Consider the following 17,547-nt stretch of genomic DNA (forward strand, 5'->3'; position numbering starts at 1 on the left):
CATGCACGATTGACTAGAGGACAAGTTTCGCTCAATGGATGCATGTTGGCAGCCGAATGTGACTTTTCAAACCTCACCGTCCCCCACCTCTTTAAAAGGGAGGATAAAAGGTAATGGGAGAGGTTGGCTGTTAAGTTTAATGGCAGACAGGAAAGTCTCAGAATGGCTCTTTTTAATGATGTGCCTGTTCTCATGCAGTCCTCATTAAAGACAGAGCCAGGATGCATGCAGAGGACAGAGTGGAGGGGGGCTGTGGACAGTCCTTGCACTACCCCACTACATCTCTAAGAACCCACAGCAGGGGCCTCGGCTCCTTTGTGTGCTCTCCAGCACATGGTGGCAACCCTGCGCTCCTTCTGCATTCAGCCCACATTAGCCTCAGAAAATAAATAACGTGAGCAATCAGGCTGTGACCTCTTATATCCACACTGCGCCAAGCCCCCTACCCTTGCTCCTTCTTCCTCCACCTCCGCCTCCTCCCTTCCTGCGCTGCACTCTACATAGGTTTAACCAGCTTGGATTTGCAACTGAATGTCAAGCCTGGTGTTTGGCTTAAACACAGGGCAGGTTGTTCCTCCTGAGGAAAAAAGGGCGCTCCATGATGGTGAGGAGCGAGGGAATTGGATCTTTGACACCTGTCACTTCCACTCGGCTGCACCTTGCTTCCCTCGCCACACATAAGGACTTTTCATGTCACAGCTCAGCATGTTATCATGAGTAGGCACCAGGCCTGAGAAATCCAATTACTACCACTGTGTCAGACCCCCACCATCATTCTTATGTATACTACTCTCATGTTCCTCAAATCAGAGAAGATGTGCTTGTTAGTTCCTTCTCTTTTCTTCAGACCCAGTCTCCTACCTCCATTTCAATCTGTGTGTCTTAGATACTGCTGCTTTCTCACCACTGACAATCCTCTATATAGTGGAGCCTTCGCTAGTGGGTGGCTAATGCCACGGACATTGCCTCTGACTGCCTGATATTAAGTGGTAGACCTTACTGAGGTGAATAATGGAGAAGCTAGGAGAGAAGCAGCATGACTCCCAGATGCCAAACAGAATGGCCTTTGTGACAGCGAAATGAAACGTGTAAGAAAGACCTCCCTCTGGCTTTTCCTCTGCCCAGTAGGTGTAAATCTAATGCATCTGCACGCAGCTAGGGCTTCACTGTGTTTTTTCTCATATGCCCTTTTTTTTTCCTGAGTGACACTGTCAATATGCTTCAAAGAGAAACAGAACGACTGTCTCCTCAAACCACAATCGGTGTCTTCATCTGGTCGAGCTTAGTGTACATATTCCCGCACGTCGCTGTGCTATAACTGCCCATCACTCTGCATACTCACCCTGTTACTGTGCCCTACTTCTGGAGGTTGTTAAAACTGTCGAGAAAAGAGACAAGTGGATTTTTTTTTCTAAAGCAGGAGGAAAAAACAGAGAAAAGGGGAGGAAAATGAGAGAGAGCGCAGGGACCATGCTGGTGCCTCTGCGACAAGATAAAATGGAATATAAAACACACAGTCCTGGCTGACACAAAGTGAACATGACTGGATGAGAAGCCACATTATATTAATTATGTAAGGCCACTTCTTTTGAGGTAAAGCTGATGCTCACAGAGAGTTGAAGTCCTCAGATATTGGTATGCTGCCCGGTGTCGTCTCCACTTATTCAGAGCCGGACTCCTGACAGGTGTTGAAGTATTGTGTTTGTTTCAGACGGCTAATAGAAATAGCAATTTAAAAAAAAAAAAATCAAAAGAGGAAAACTCAGAGCAGTGTCTCTTTATAGCAAATGTGAGGATATAATGGTTTCTTACGCTGAGATATTTATGGGTTATAGATCACTCAAAACCATTAAATTCTAAATCCAATTTCCCACACTTTATTACTTGTGTGTTTTTTTGGCTGTAGGGGAGAAAATAGGATTCAAAAATAGAAATCTTGGCGTCGCTGAAGCATCTTTAATTTGTCATGGACCTGTTGTTTATTAAGGAAAAGCCCCATGCCTCACAGAAAAAAATTACTTTCCACCACCCGATGCAATATATCACTGACATTTAAAGTTTGTTTTTTCCCGTCTTGCCCATTTGAACTGTTGAAAACTTCTAATCATACAGCAGGGAGATATATCCGCTAATTGCACATGGAATAATCTAGTTTGTTGTTTCTAATGGTTACCTCTGGTTTCATCGCTCAGCCACATCTTCTTCTCCTCCAACCCCAACCACAGCTGTAATTCAAGCGCCCATTTCTGTCCCCCCTGTTTCTCCCAGACTCCAGGGTTTAGGAGCAAATTAACATGCTAGATCGGTCAAGCTTAAACACAGAATTGCCGTACGTGTTCCAGTGTATTTAAAGATATCCTCTGTCAATGTATTGTCGAGGAAATGAGCCAAGTAGACACAGGCAAGCGGGCGGGCGGGCTGGCACGGTGGAGCAGAGTGGGCAGGCCTGCACCTGAGACGCCAGCGGCTCGGTGCGCAGAGTTCTGTGGGTGGATTTTACTCCTGCTGTGGGCCTGGAGCACCAGAGCACAAGTTAATTTGAGGCTCATCGTTAGAAGGGCAATTATGGATGCTGAGAATTGACAAGGGTGATAGTTGCTTTGTTATTATTGTGAAGTCAATCACACCGCAGTGCAACAAAATACTTGCAGCTTGTTAAAAAAAAAAAACACACCTCACAAGTTGCATCTCTGGTAGTTGCTGTGTCTTCTTTACATGCGCTTTCAGGAGGATTCCGACTGTTTAAATCTTAACCCTTTTATTTCACAAGTTAGTTTTTGGGCTTTTCTTTTGTCATTGAGAGGTAGGTCAGTGGATAGAGTAGAAACTTGGGGGGTGACACATGGCAAAGGACCACAGGCTGGAATCAGATCCAGGCCAGTGTACTGTGCCAGCCTGCCCTGCCTCTGTACACTGTTGTGCAGCTTAATCCTGGTATCCGAGTTCTTTTTAAATTCTTGTTCAAATTAAGTGAGTTATTGTAAAGTGAGTTACTGAAACTGAGCCACAGCCACACACTGTGAAAAAACTGAAATCTCATCAAGTGTTTTTGTCTCATTTTCAGCAGAAAATGCCTTTTTAGACTTTATATGAGCCACAAACACCAGAACAGTCCAGAAAAATGCCATGCTTCAAGTTATTTAAAGACAAAAATGAGGTCTGAATTAGACATGCACTGATCGATTGGCTGGCCAATCAATCGGTGCTGACTTCCTTAATTTTGGGGGATTGGTGATTGCCCCATCCTTAAAAATGAAACTGATCTTATAAACCTCCAGGAAGGTCTGACAGCCAGCCGTTGTTGCTTTTTGCTCTGAGACCTAAAACTCAGGACACTTTCTTTGTTGTTTAAGTTAAAACATAAAGATTTTATTGTTTCACAGGTATTATTTGATGGTTTTCAATAAAATAAGATTGGAACATTGAACGTATTTGCTGTCAGTTATAAAAAATAAAAATTGGTATCAGCAGGTCAGGCTTTTTAAAGATCGGTGATCAGCCAGAAAATTGTGATCAGTACACCCCTAGTCCTGGATTGCTTGTAACAAGTAAAAAACATATCTGCCAATGGAAAAAGAGAAAATATTATTCTAGTTTCAAGGTATTTTTTTGAGCAAATGTTTCTTGTTCCATTGGCATATTTTTTTTTACTGGTCACAAGCAATTCAGCCCTCATTTTGTCTTTAAATAACTTGAAACAAGACATTTTTCTGGACTGATGAATGTAGCTCATATCAAGTCTAACAAGATAATTTTTTCTTAAAACAAGACAAAAACACTTGAAAAGATTTCATTTTTTTGCAGTGCAGATGTGGTTTCTGCTCACCAATAGGCTAATTAGCACCATGACAAAAGGTGTGGTCATAAATTAATTTCCATGAGTGTGTGTCTTCATCTTCGTCTGCAAACTCACAGTGTGTCTTCTCACTGTAGGAACAAGTAAAACCAGTGAAACAGAACCCTCCAAAAATCCTTTCTCAAACTAATCCTCATAAATCAAATCAAATTACCCATCTTTCTCCTTCTCCAATCAAAATAATTCTTCCCCCCATGATGTTTCCCCAAAATGTCTTATTTTAACTGGAAATATATCAAATTAAATGAGAAAAATGAGCGGGGATTGCCGTTTCTCTTGGCTTTAATTGCTTTCTTTTTCAACCTGTCTTTCATATTTTAAAATAATTATCCCTTTAAAACACTCATAACCCGAAGACGAATTTTCTCTGATCACTGAATTACATCCCTGATTAGTTTTCTCTTGGTGATGTTATATATCGCTGCTGAAGTATCTAATTTACTGCCACAAAGTTATTAAAGGGATTTTTTATTTCACTGACAGCGATACGGTTGGCATCATTATCTTTTAGCAGGAGGGGGGAGAACGGATATATTAAAAGTTCTTTTACAACTCTTAGTTGTAAAGTCAGAGGATTTGTCAAAATAATTCAATTAGATTAAATTAAAAACGGGTTACAGACTTAAAGTTCAGCTGAGAGACAATACAATCTTCCGATACAAATTCATTAAGGATTTTTTATGCTGTAACACTTTAATTTTTTTTACTGTAAAGCTCAAACTTCCTCTGCCTTCCTACAAAAACCTTCCTTTGATATTTTCATGTGTCTGGGTTTGTTGTTTGTTGTTGTGCTGCTCCTGTTTCCTATCTTTGGAGCCTCTTTGTGCCCTCCTTTATTTCTGTTAGCCCAGTTAAACACTCACAGCCTGGCGTTTTGCCTTTTTGCTGGGGTTAAATCCAGTCCAGAGAGTCTGTGGAGAGAGTCAAACAGCCACCAGCTTATTTACTGTACAACAAAAAGTAGGGCGTAATTTTTGGTCTGAAAAACCTACAGATCACACAAAATCTACGCCGCGTAAATCATTAAGCTCCAAGCGTTTTACTGTGTCAAAATAAAGGCCAAAAGTTTTTCTTGTGGGGCCTTAACTGATAGTTACTCAGACTTCACAACCTCCTGAATGCAGAGCTGCAGAAGCTGGGCGCTATAAGGTGAGAGGATCCTCTCAGTGAAAGAGGAAAAACCAGCCTACTCATGTATGTCCTCCTGACAACCAGCCCCGCATCATTTCCACTACATCAAGCAGTCCATTGGCTAGTGGTCCTGCTTCTCACAAAACAGTGCGCTGCGATGACATAGTGATTTATAAAACACAGAAGCGATTGCTTTTTTTTTTCCCCCTGCTGCTGTTACACAGCTGTTAAACAGATGCTGTTTGTACCAATTTAGAAGCTAGTGCATTGTTTGTCAACACCAGTTTGGAAATTCATTCTTTATACTCAGACTGGCTGCAGAAAGTGAAGGCTGGGTGGATGGACCGGGGAGTGGAAGCAAACATTTGCAGCATTTGCTTGAGCTGCTGCTTTCTCTTTTTTTAAAACAATTATTGACAAGCGCTGAAAAAGAATGTACGGCTGGGTTAAATTAAGCTAACATGCCATTGTGCATCAGCTTTAGGGAGGACAGAGGCAGGACGGGTGGAAGTGACAAGCTGTCAGACACTTTCTGCAGTCCGGGATGGATTAGACAGTAAATTCACTCATGATAAATTGGCTGGTACTAATGTTCAGAAATAGAAACCAAGGCCACGTGAACTCCTGGCTCCACCAGCCCGTACGACAGCACTAACAAGGCGGCCCAGTACTTCTAATTTCCTCGACAATTAATATTTGACTGTGTGAGTTGAAGGAATTCTCGTCAGTTCGGCAAAAGTGAGAAGGAGAGATTTTTGGGTGAAGGATTTATTTAATTACACCGACGAACGTGAGACGGCAGCACTGATGAGATGAAAGAGGAGGACAGAAGGAGGAGACGCATAAAAGATGTGCAAGGAGGATGAATGTGGGGGTGTTTTGGGGGGGGGGGGGGGGGGGGGGGGGTAACTTGATGTGACTGAACCAGATGCTGCTGGGAGAGAGGAAGGACTCGGTGCTGTGTGGAGAATGATGGCTGTGCGTGGCGCAGTAAGGGTGCCCCTCTACTGTTTGTAAAAACAAGACCATCACACTCCATCTTGCCGCTCCCGCAGGAGCCAGGCCTCCAGGCTGATTTATGGCCCACAGACTGAATTGGCTGGCTGGGATGACAGCAGTGCTTGGACTCTCCCTGGTGAGCGGTGGAGGAGGCTGCTCGGCCAAGCCTCGGCCTCAGCTGGCCGTCGAGCTGCCCTCCGCTGAAGTTAGGGCAGAGCAGAGTTTAAGCTCCATCCCCAGCGTTGGGATCAGGCGGGGCCAAGCCTGTTAGCTCTCAAGCACAGTTTGGACTGTAAGCCACAGACACAGGCAGCCATCCTCCATTCCGATAGTGCCATGTTTTCAGATTTCTCTGCCTCCCCTGTGGTATCCCTCTCAGCTTCTGCATCACAGGCTCCATCAAGACTCTGTAGTAACAATTTAGATTTAATCAATCTTTGCCATGTGACTGCCAGGATGGAAAATTAATATGGAGAGCAATTAGAAAACAGCCATCTCGCTGTCAAAGATACGCCGAGATGAGAGAGAGGGAGTGGACGGTGTTTCAGCAGCAAACAAAATCCCTGTGTACGTCGCTCAGACGTGGCTGCGAGTGTTTTCTACAGGGCTGTCCTCAAAAAAGGTCATCAGGACTGCGGTCACTTCTATTAACTTCCTGTAGATTGAATTCCTCTGATATACCACAGTCCTCAGTGAAAACAGACATAAACTTCATGTTTCTTGCTCCTCTGGCATCACGGCGAAATAGCAACCTTTCAGACTATATATCTGTTAATGTTGTGCAGAGGAAATAACAATAAATCAAAGGAAAACAGTCAAGTCTATGAAAGCTGCAAGTTAAGTGTATCTAAATTGCTCTCAGTTATTTGCTTTTTATAACAGCTACATCTACATTAAACTGTCTGGCTGTCTGTTAAGAAGTGTGCGTCTTTGTGTGACAAACAGAATCAGGACATTTATTGTTTCAGCTACAACAAGAATGTCAGCATGAAAGGAGAATTTTAGGCCCAAAGTGGCAGACATTCTTCGCAAAATGATTTATCATGCCACACTGCTGTTCCAGTTTTTATTTTTTTTCTGGGGGTTCATCACGCTGCAAAACCAAACTGACTGAATTGTGTCACACTAAAAAATCCTTCCCAAGAGCTTGTGGCTGCAGCCAAACTAAGAAATCCTCATTGAGGATATTGTCACCTGAATGTGGGTTCACATCACAGCGTCTCCCGCCCTCCGATCTGCCCTCCTGTTTCATGTTGCTGCTTACGCTCATTTTGCAGGATTACATCATTGTATTCAACCTAGAGGCTGTGTGCGCTACTTTTGGAGGGAAAAGCGCCTTTGTTTTCCAAGCCAGGCTCCGTGTGTTAGCCAAACAGGGCACAAAATTGCTGGCGAAAGCTCTGGGAGCTTTTCGGGGAGTTGAGGTTTTTTTTTTTTTTTTTTTTTTTTCCATTGAACGCATCCCTTCCCTTTGTATCGAGGGGATTGTGGTCTTTTGCTGATTCCTCTTTTTTTGCCACATTAGCAACAAACAAATAGCACCTCCAGCTGTATGACATGAAGGGATCATTATACGCCACGCACAAGGGGAAATTGAAAAATGAGCTTGTCGGGTTGTGGGATCCCCTCGCTGCAGCTGAGGATCTGTGTGCTGTGAGTTGAAGTTAAGACGTTTTTATCTGATTGAGGGGAAGAGACAGGATTGAATCAGCTGCTGGCGGGAAATGTGGGTTTTCCTCCCTCTTTGCTGGTTCAAAGTGATAACTCCAGGTAGTTATGCACAGAAAAACATGGCCGCCATTATCAAGAGAGTACGGCCTCTGCAGTTGAAGAAGCAATATTTATTATCTCCAATGCCAGGCGCATCAGTACATACATATTTAGAGTGCTCCCGTGCGCCTTTGCCTGTCTCCAGACCTTGCTTCTGAATAAAAGTGAAGCATTTCTGATTTCTGTGTTTGATACATGGATTTTTCCGCCTCTGCCACTGTTTGTGTTTTACACGCGGCTCACTAAAAACCACAGACAGCTGCCACCTCGCAGTGGAACTCCCTCGGTGATTACTTCATATCAAATTGTCGATAGGAAATGTTCCCAATGACTTCCTGCTCAGTGAACTTAAAGTCTGTTCCTGGAGCTGATTGGCAAGCTTAATTTCCTGATAACTCTGAATGCACATTCACAGCAGGAGATGCCTTCACTGTCTTTGTGTTTCATAGTTGTTGACTTCCAAATCCAAGCACAGCTGTAAAAGCCATTAAATCATCTTTCACTATCACAGTTTGCTCGTTTTAGGAGGAGGTTGTGTTTTGTAAGAGGTCGATGGCCTGTCACATTTTTTCACATTTTTTGTGTCTTTTTAGAGCAACATCTGCGTTTTATGAAGCTCAGCGCAGAGGCAGGATGTGTGAGCCTTAATGGCACTTGGCTTTTCATAACAATGTCATTTACAACCCAGTTGCTCTCCCATAGACCCCTAAAGGAAAGGAGGGAAAGTGGTATTCACTGCATATGCATGCACCGCTAAGTAGAGAGCATACAACTTGTGTGTATTTCTTTGTGCCTCGAGGCTTTTCGTGCTTTTGAAAGTGCTTAGGGCTGTCGAAAAAAAAAAATCCAGAGTGTTTAGAGGAAATTGCATTCATTAGTGAGATGCTTGTAAATCTTTAATCAGTGGAAAAATGATCTACTTTGTCAAACATGTCAAACAAGATTGAGGGAGAAATTCCTGATTGCTAAATTTGAAGCTCAGGGAATGAAATGTGTGCGTGCTCGGACTTTGTGTGAGCTTTTATAAACCTATTGTGTATTATCATTCACTGCCTTAAGTATTAAAATGAAACATGCTTCACACTGCTTCTTAAACCAAAACATGCTCAGCTGAAAGCTTGTTTGTTATTCTCAAGTTCTTAAAGAAAAGGCATGAAAATGTTCGCAATACAGTTAATGACAAAGCTGCTACATAGGATTAAAAAAAGGAACATGGGATTTGAGAATACTGCAGCACTGGACAATGTAATCTAGTGTGTGGGCATGTTTTTTTCTCAAATATTCATCGCCCTCTATTATGTCGGTGGTACCTGGCTGCAGACTTTCAGTTGTGATTACATTATTACATCCTGATTGGATCCTTTCTCTTTAAACAAACCCCTGAGCTTTGTGCCTTTTGTCGCCTTGATTGCTGCCAGTGCAGACTCGACAACCAATCAGTGTTCATGCAAATTCAAATACATCCATACATAGAGGATTGGCAAGTATATCCAATCTGCTCATTTCTGCCTCATAAAATATTTTAAACTGCATTGAGATTGTGTAAAACTGTCTATTTATGCAACAGAGTGGATAAAGTGAATTATAGTATGTAATGGTATTCCCTGGAGTTAATAATTTCACAGTGAAAGAAGCCATTAACGTATGAGCTGCTTATTTAAAAGCTAAGGAAGAGGATTTCTCAATGCATTCATCAGTGATAATGTCATGTCTGTGTGTCCGTTTAGACACAAGCAGGATCAAAGGGGGATAACTCCATGCCATCTCTGACTCACCGTGATGCATTCGTGTGCTCTCTGGACAGCTGTGTGTCTGCATTTCTGCAGCTGGTGTTCATGTTTTCAGCCTTGGAGGGCGATGATTCCTCCACAACTCCTCTTTCCAAACAGCCCATGATACCGTTTACTCATTCACCCAGTCATTTAGTCACCATGTTATCTGTCACTCTCATCAGATTATACTTTATGAGGGACAGCTCTGGCACATCTGCCCCCGAAAAGCTCATCTCGGATCTTTAAATATCGATCCCCGGGGCTTTAGCGGAGGTGCCTCTCACGAGCTCAGGAAAGAAGGGAGAAAAACAGATCATTAGTGATTTTAATTAGGTGATCTGTCAAGCTGCGATTGCCAGATGTAAGCGTATGCATTTGGGTCGATGGCAATCCTTCTCACAATCCCCTGCTTGTCACCTTGGGCCCCTGGAACGCAGGATGGCTCTTGCTCGGAGTGAGATGAGCAGAAGGGGAGCACAGAAATGTGTCATCAGTGGCAGGTTCTTTCTCAAGATTGGAACAGGTTGAAAACACGACAGCGCGGTGGCATAGACGCATGTGATTTTAAAATTGTTAAGCCTAAATCTGGGGCAAAGTCTTTTTCTAGGTGTGAAGTGAGCACGAAAACACTTTCCAAGGTATTGCAGGGTTCATGTGTGGATTAAAAAGGGAGAAAAAAAGCATTTTGACAAACAGCATGACACTTTTTTTGTTGTTACATGTTGCAAAAATTAGCTCAAAAAGTCCTTCCCCTCCAACACAACTAAGAACAAAAGAGTGCAGTTATACAGACTCAGGAAATCTTCCTTTCACTCCAGCGTTAAACATCATTACATATTTATAACTCGGCGCCAGATGACAGAGACAGAAAGGGGGCGAGGGATGAACCAAGCAACAACACCGCAACTCGTCTGCTGTCTCTCTCTGTGAGGGATCTGATTGCACTGTTTAAACCTGCCTTTCATCTGCTGTTGCCACAGAAAAGCCTGATTATACATGAGCTGCAAATGGACTTTTGATTTGACAATGTTTAATTTAACTGGCATAATAAGAGCGCCCCACATGTCCAGTTTCTTGTCATGAGTGAGTGGTGCTAAAGTGACTCCTGGGTTGTACAGATGCAACTGCAGTGTTCAAATCTGACTTTTTTTTCTCTAAATCAAACTTTTTTTAGTTTATTTTTTTATAATTTTGGGACAAGTTTGATGTGTTCTTGGATAAAGTTAGCTTTGCAAACTAATTAACACACGTTCTCTTTTTTTGTTCCCACAGATCCCGGTGAGGGCTTCCACTGCCAAGACGAGTGTCGCATCCTCGGTCACTCTGATCGCTGCTGGATGCCCCGAGTCCCCATCCCAGCACGAGCCAAGTCACCAGAGCACGGCCGTAATGTCATCGCTCTGTCCATCGAGGCCACCACAGTGGACGTGCCGCACTACGAGGACGGCACCACCAAGAGGACTTTTGCCACCTTCGGCAAGGATGGGCCCGAGGACGTGGAGCGGGGAGAGCTAAAGGGGAAGCGGACTCAGGAGTCGCAGGTGTGTAGCCCCAAGGCCAATGGAGGGGCTGTCCGTGAAGCTGGCAACGGGCGCGAAGCAGCCAGCCCCGTCACTTCCCCCGTGCACCTGAAGAGCCCCGTGTCCAAGCCCTCGTCTGCCTACAACACGTTGAAATGCCGCGACGCAGAGCGCATCGCCAACCACAGCCTGCTGCGGCAGCCTGAGGGGAAGGACAGTGAGCCGGCCGTCAGGGAGATCAACACTCTCCTCCACGATGGCCGAGACAAGGAGTCCCCCAGCAGCAAGCGCCTGAAGGACATAGTGCTTTAGCGAGCTTCTCCCTGACACACACTATCATGCACACACACAAACAGTGTAAACTCACATTTATGTACCCCACAATAGCTGTGTGTACACAGAGGAAAGTCAAGCTGACACACCCATTTTGCAGTATACAATATTGAAGAAGCAGCCGGGCTGAGGATGATGAACTGTAGTATGCTGCAGCTAGCTGTGTGCTCAAGCTGAGGTAGTGGATGTGGCTTTGTCGTAGTCGCAGTACTTTTTCCTTGTTTGCTTTTCGTTCAGTTTTGGTTCTCTCGGTCTGCAATGAGTGCGAGGCACGTCACTGTGGACTGCATGGACACGGCCAGCGGAGCTCTCCAGCCCTCTCAGCGCCAAAGCAGGACACTACGTGTTTGGACACCCCGGTGCCAATTCTTAAGTACAGTTATGCCTTTTGAACTACTTTTATATCACAAACTGATATTTGCCTTCTTTGGTTTTTGCAGTTTGTTCTAGCTGCCAAAATCGCTCTTTGTTCCTTTGTATAGTGGGCTTCATCAGTGTAATAAACGACAGCAGACACACACAGGACTCGTCTAAAAATTACCCCCCATGTACTCCCTCAACAGTTTTCAATGCATTCAGGAGAAGCAAAGGGTGGCCTCGCTCTCATTTTGCCCTTTTTCCTTGGCTAATATGAGAAACTGTCTCTGCATACCCCTGAGGACGTCCTAGTGTCATCAGACTGTGAGGTCTTTACAGTATTTATATTTTATCAAGGATGGAGCTAAATGAACTCTGCTATCTGCCCAGCCGCTGTGAACACTGAAAGTGGGACAGACACATCCTTGTGTTCAAATTGAGTTGTATGAAAAAAAAAGACTTTACTGCTTTTGAAATCTCCTGTGCCCAACCTTGATTGTAGCCAGTGGAGCACAAATTAGAACTTTGTGCTCTGGTCTTGTACTTTTTTTGACTTTTGACTATGGGGCTAGGATAGAAGGGATCGTCACTCATGTCTTGCTATGTGAAACTCTCCATAGGGTTTACTATTATCATTTTTAATAACCCGTTGTTATGTGACAATCCCTTTAATGTTTTGTTTCAAGAGAAAAAATGAATAAACATTGGTGTTCAACTGAAGCTACAGTAGCGTTTGTTACACAAACACAAAAAGGAAAAAAAACATATATGCCAAAATATATTTTATAAATAATTTAAAAATGTATAATGAGAATATTTAATGCTGTGTAGTTATTTTATGAGTAAGTTATACTTGAAATTAACTTGCTTTTGTTCATTTGTCTTTTTGCTTTTATATTGAACCTGATTTGTTTTTTCTTTATTTTCAAAATGAACTTGGATTATGATTTTTTTTAAGTGTGACCCCTGGCTACTGTTGCAGTCTACCTTGTTGTAAAGAGTTTCTTATTGGTCAGTTCTTGTGCCATCAAGTTTCTGTGTGGGCTACTAAAAAATGTATAAAAAAGACAAAAAAAAAATCAACAACAAAAAAAGCGATATCAGCACCAACATTAGTGTGTCAGTTCAATGAGCTTAGAGTGAGATAGCAAAAGATACCAAAAAAGATGCAAATGAAACCTTAAAGACTGCAGGATGTTGCTTCATCTAAGTATCTAAGGAGGAGAAGAAATGGTCCCTGAGGTGGTAAACGGGGTTTCACCCACTTTATGTCTAAGTTGGCTTCCTGCTGAGCCCGGTCATGTTCAGACGAGACTTTTCAAGCTTCAACTGAGGGCACTTGGACAAGCAGACATGCGTCTGTCAGCACTGCTGTCATCTGTGTTCAGTTGACCTCAAAGCTAAAGTTTGGAGCAGAGTGCTACAAACAGGGCTCTCCTCCCCTCCTACAAACACCACACAGCACACTGGGTGGAGTCATGTTTGGGTGAACTACGGTCTACAAAGAACCATGTTGCACATCAGCAATGTGGTTTAATGTTGCTTTGCAGTAAACTATGTACAATGTGGAAAAATATGAATGACAATGGACAAATTGCATACAACAAACTAGATCTTGTAGCTGAATGTTTTGCTGGTCTCACCCATGGCTTCTGGCAACATGAAAATTGGAATAATCACTGAATGTATACAGCAGCTTATAATTAAACTATTAAATGTCACCTGTTTGGATTCCTGGTTTTTACTCAACACATCATCAGTCACATGGCACCAGTTTTAAAACTCTACCCGTGTGGACTCTTATTTGTCTTTTTGTGCAGTTCTTTTGGGGTGTTTGACTTTGGCAAAATCTGACCTCTTCAATTTTTGTCTCTGAGGGACACTGCCTCATTTTGAGCTGTTTACAGTACATCTGTGATGATTTACTGCCTGGACTTCCTTTAAGCTTTATAGGCCTTTGGTCTAGGCTGACCTAATGTTGTTTCCTCTTAGCATTGAGCTAAGTTAGCATGGTTATGCACTATTTGCTCTTTAATTATTACTTTACAATATTTGTTATTTTCAAGGAACCAATATACTTTTAAGTTCGTATATTCTGGTTTATTTGAAGTTATGAAGCTCAGCTACCACTTAAATGTTCTGTCAATCACTCTGTCAGTGTTGCACTAATTACACTTTTTACCTAGCATAGGGCTAGCAAGCATTAGCGTTTCTTCTCTAATATAATTTTTCAATGAAAATAAAAATTTAAAACTAGATTTTTAAAGTTGACTGTTAAGTATTTTTGTAACAAGGCATCTGTTTTGGTTCATCTGTTAGTACTGGGGTCTGCGCCCTGAGTTTTAGTAGAAACATACTTTCCTGTATTTAGTATAGATGACCATTAGCGCACTCAGTTTTTGGTGGGATTATTTATTGTTTTAGGGTGCACTTTAGAGTCTAAAATTGAAAATAAAAACATTCACACCACACCTTTAGTCATGGAATAAAGACAGCTAATGTGTGTTAGCTCAAAACACTGTCTTTAAAAGTGCAACAAGAACAAAACAGGGTAAATGAATGCTAACAGTGACTAAGCATTTATTAAGATAGACTCAAAAAGAGAAGTGTAGGAGAAACCATAGTCAATTAACGTGCCCAACCTTGGCTAATCAGATACCACTTCAAAAATTAAAGCTACTTATCAATGCTTAGTCAGAGGAAGGTATGACTCACCTAATTTAAGATATGTTGTTTAGACTGAGGATGATTATTCTTCTCAAAAAGAAAAAAAAAGAAAAAAAACATCATTTTTGTTTCCATTATTTTTCTTTTGTTAATTTCAATGGACTAAGTCCAGATGTTTTTTTTGTTTTTTTTTTTAATTTTTTAATTTTTTTTTTGCATTTTTTAGAATGGCACTTGTTTCTCTCTAGTATGTTAGCTAACCATTTGCCTATTCAGTTTTTCTTTGCTATAATAACAACAACAACAACAACAACAACAATAATGATAATAATAAATGTTATTATTATTATTATTATTATTATTATTATTATTATTATTATTATTATTATTATTATTATTATTATTATTATTATTATTATTATAATAAAAACTTGTGCCAACACAGACCAAGTATTTATTGAAACTTAAACTAAAAGCAATGTTGGGTGGAAACCTGGCTAACTACTGTATGAATGAACTAGCTAGCAAAAATGGGTATTGCTTCCTTTGGGAGCCTACTTCTCTTTTTGTTTTTGTTTATGTTTTTTATTCTCGATACAGCTAATCCCTGAAAACGACTCAATGTAGATCTCATTACACTTTTTATACAGGACAGGGTGGCCATACTGTAGAGTGGGATCTTGAATTTTACCCTACAGCATGCTTTTGAGTTACAGTTACCGCAGACATTTCACATGCACTGAGGAAAACATTTTACGCATTTATCATGAAAACATCATCATGCATCAGAATAAGCCTGATTTTTGACAAACATGATCAGATGTTTTCAACTGGTACATTTTATTGTGTCACTGAAATCTCACAAGACACCTGGCTTGAAACAGGAACCATCCCTGACAATAAAGCTAATCTGGACACTGTTTCCTGATGTGACAATGACAAACAACTCGTCAATCACAGATCTCTTTAGCATTTGGTAATCTTACCACCCTGTGTGTTCATTTATTTGTATCACAACCCCAGGAAACTAATGTGTAGTTATTAAGTAACAGTGGTCTTAATTAGCAGGTGGAACAAAGCAATGGTTAACAATGAGTGACCCCCCAACTTCACCCACCCTCCAGCAGGTGAACTGCCTGTGTGGCCAAATAAAGTGATTATATAGCCTTTTGTTTTTGCCCACCTACACAGACATTAGGCCAATCAGATTACCACAACAGAAGTGATGTAGTACAGGCAGAAACTTTGAGAACTAGTTTCTTTGTCAATCAACCTTGAATCATACGAATGAAGAGTACAGGCAGCTACAAAAAAGTAAGGGTACACAGTGCTAACATATTTCTTAAGTTCTGCCTGAGCATTACTAGAATATGCAATATGTCAGTAAAGTGACACAATTGTTTCTTAAAATAGCATTTTAACTCATGGAGTGATGTCTGTTCTATTTGTCACGATAAAAATGGAAATTAACAGTTTGACCTGAGGCTGGCTCCATCCCTGCATTAATATTCCATGCATCCGCTGTAACTCTTTCCCATTATTCCCAAAGCAGACCTTTGGGAACGGTCCAACAAGTGAGGTGAGCATGCATTTGTGTCTCTTTCTGATGCTAGTGCTCTTTTCATTTGCTTGAGTGGGTCACACATGCCATTTCTGAGGCATTTAACACCTCTAAATGTCTCACAAAACACTGCAATACTGAATCATGAAGTCTGTCATTGAGACTGTGCTTTCTCCGTCAACAGTGCTTTGCTATTACAACACGAGAAATATTGATTTATCGGTGGACTTTGAGTGGAAGAGTATAATAGCTATGAAAGAAGTTGAAAGGGAAGACAGAGCCTGTTTTTCCCGGCCGGTCTGCAACAATCTCTATGACATTCTCACTCAATAAGACTCCACTTTTCACCTCCCTCAGACACACAGCGTCTTTCTCTTGAGTAAGTTTGTATGGATTGATGAAGGGATGTGGTGAGGAGATGTAGAACAGGACACATTCCAGCACAGCAGACAGAGGAAGGAGGGGAACATGCAAGTGGGGAAAGACGCAGCTGCCCTCCATGATAAGAAAAAAGGAGGGTTGGCTTCATTTCTATAATTAATTCTCCATTCCCTCTGTACCCTCTGGTGGAGCCAACATGAAAGCTGGTCTGAAAGCGCTCTTGCTAACACATCCATTAGTCTATAAGGAGGATCTTATTTCTTCCAGCTAAGTTCTCTTCTCATGGGCAATACCGCTTTTTCAGCCCTGCCCCCTCCCCGCCTCATGCCCTTTCCGTTGTGTTTAGACCCCTGGGTCTCCATAACAAACCTGCCTGAGCTCAAGGTGCAGTCCTGCTTCAGACTGAAGGGCAAAGCATGCATTTTAAAATCCACTTTAAAGAAGCCAGACTCATTATCATTAACAGGAAAAAGTGACTCAGTAGCACAATATCGCAGTTATTCTTGTGGAAAAAAGTAAAACTTTGTCTTCCAACAGTATCCCCTTGGGTCAAACCTTATTTGCAATGCAGGAGTCGTATTTGTAAATCCCCCAAATGGTGCTTGTCCACGCATATTTAATGACTCCTGATTCATGGTGGTCATGGAGAATATTCTCCATTACTGGGAGATTTATATCAAAGGTTACCAGGACACACATCCTATTAACATCCTATTAATGTTTCAATTATCATTTTGCAAAATGGTGAGAGAGGGAATCAGAGAACAATTAAAGTGATTTATTTCTGACGCAGACATGCTGAGAGAAAGTGGAGGAAGGAGAGGAGGAGGTGCCTGCAGTGTGCATTCCTTCAATACAAAATAGTTTGTCGCCTGTTCTTTTGAGACCTCCTCGCGACCAACCCCCAATCAGGCGCGCTGATCTCTGTCGCTCCAGTGACCTCATTCTATCAGAAGGGCTTGCAGCTGCTCCTGCCTCATTATGACCAAACACTCCTTTTCACCAACCTCTGGTGAAAGTTCACCAAGGGATTAAGTGTCAACCAGGAAATGTTTGACACAGTGAAGTAACAGACTTGTTCTGCTTTTGCAATCATGGGATATAAGAGGTTTGCCGTATATATTGGTAAAATATCAAGTTTAGTCCCGGTTTTTGTTTGTAGCTTCAACACTGATTACATTATACTTTTTGGTTTTAAGT

The 17,547-nt window shown here is 41.9% G+C and overlaps 1 protein-coding gene across 8 annotated transcripts in view; it reads left to right on the forward strand.

Annotated features, from left to right (window-relative positions):
- The window catches only part of pcdh19 (protocadherin 19), a 58,938-nt gene extending 45,489 nt beyond the window's left edge, over window positions 1-13,449 (forward strand). For all 8 annotated transcript variants that reach the window (XM_074674222.1, XM_074674221.1, XM_074674219.1 and 5 more), the window contains one exon: window positions 10,801-13,449. In XM_074674222.1, coding sequence (XP_074530323.1) covers window positions 10,801-11,360 — 560 coding nt within the window. In that variant the 3' untranslated portion in view covers window positions 11,361-13,449. The remainder of the gene's footprint in view (window positions 1-10,800) is intronic.
- Window positions 13,450-17,547: the final 4,098 nt, after the last annotated feature.

This window comes from Halichoeres trimaculatus, unplaced genomic scaffold, assembly GCF_033239565.1.
Source record: "Halichoeres trimaculatus isolate MK-OKI-2021-1 unplaced genomic scaffold, fHalTri1.1 fHalTri1_scaffold_7, whole genome shotgun sequence".
Lineage (NCBI taxonomy): Eukaryota > Metazoa > Chordata > Actinopteri > Labriformes > Labridae > Halichoeres > Halichoeres trimaculatus.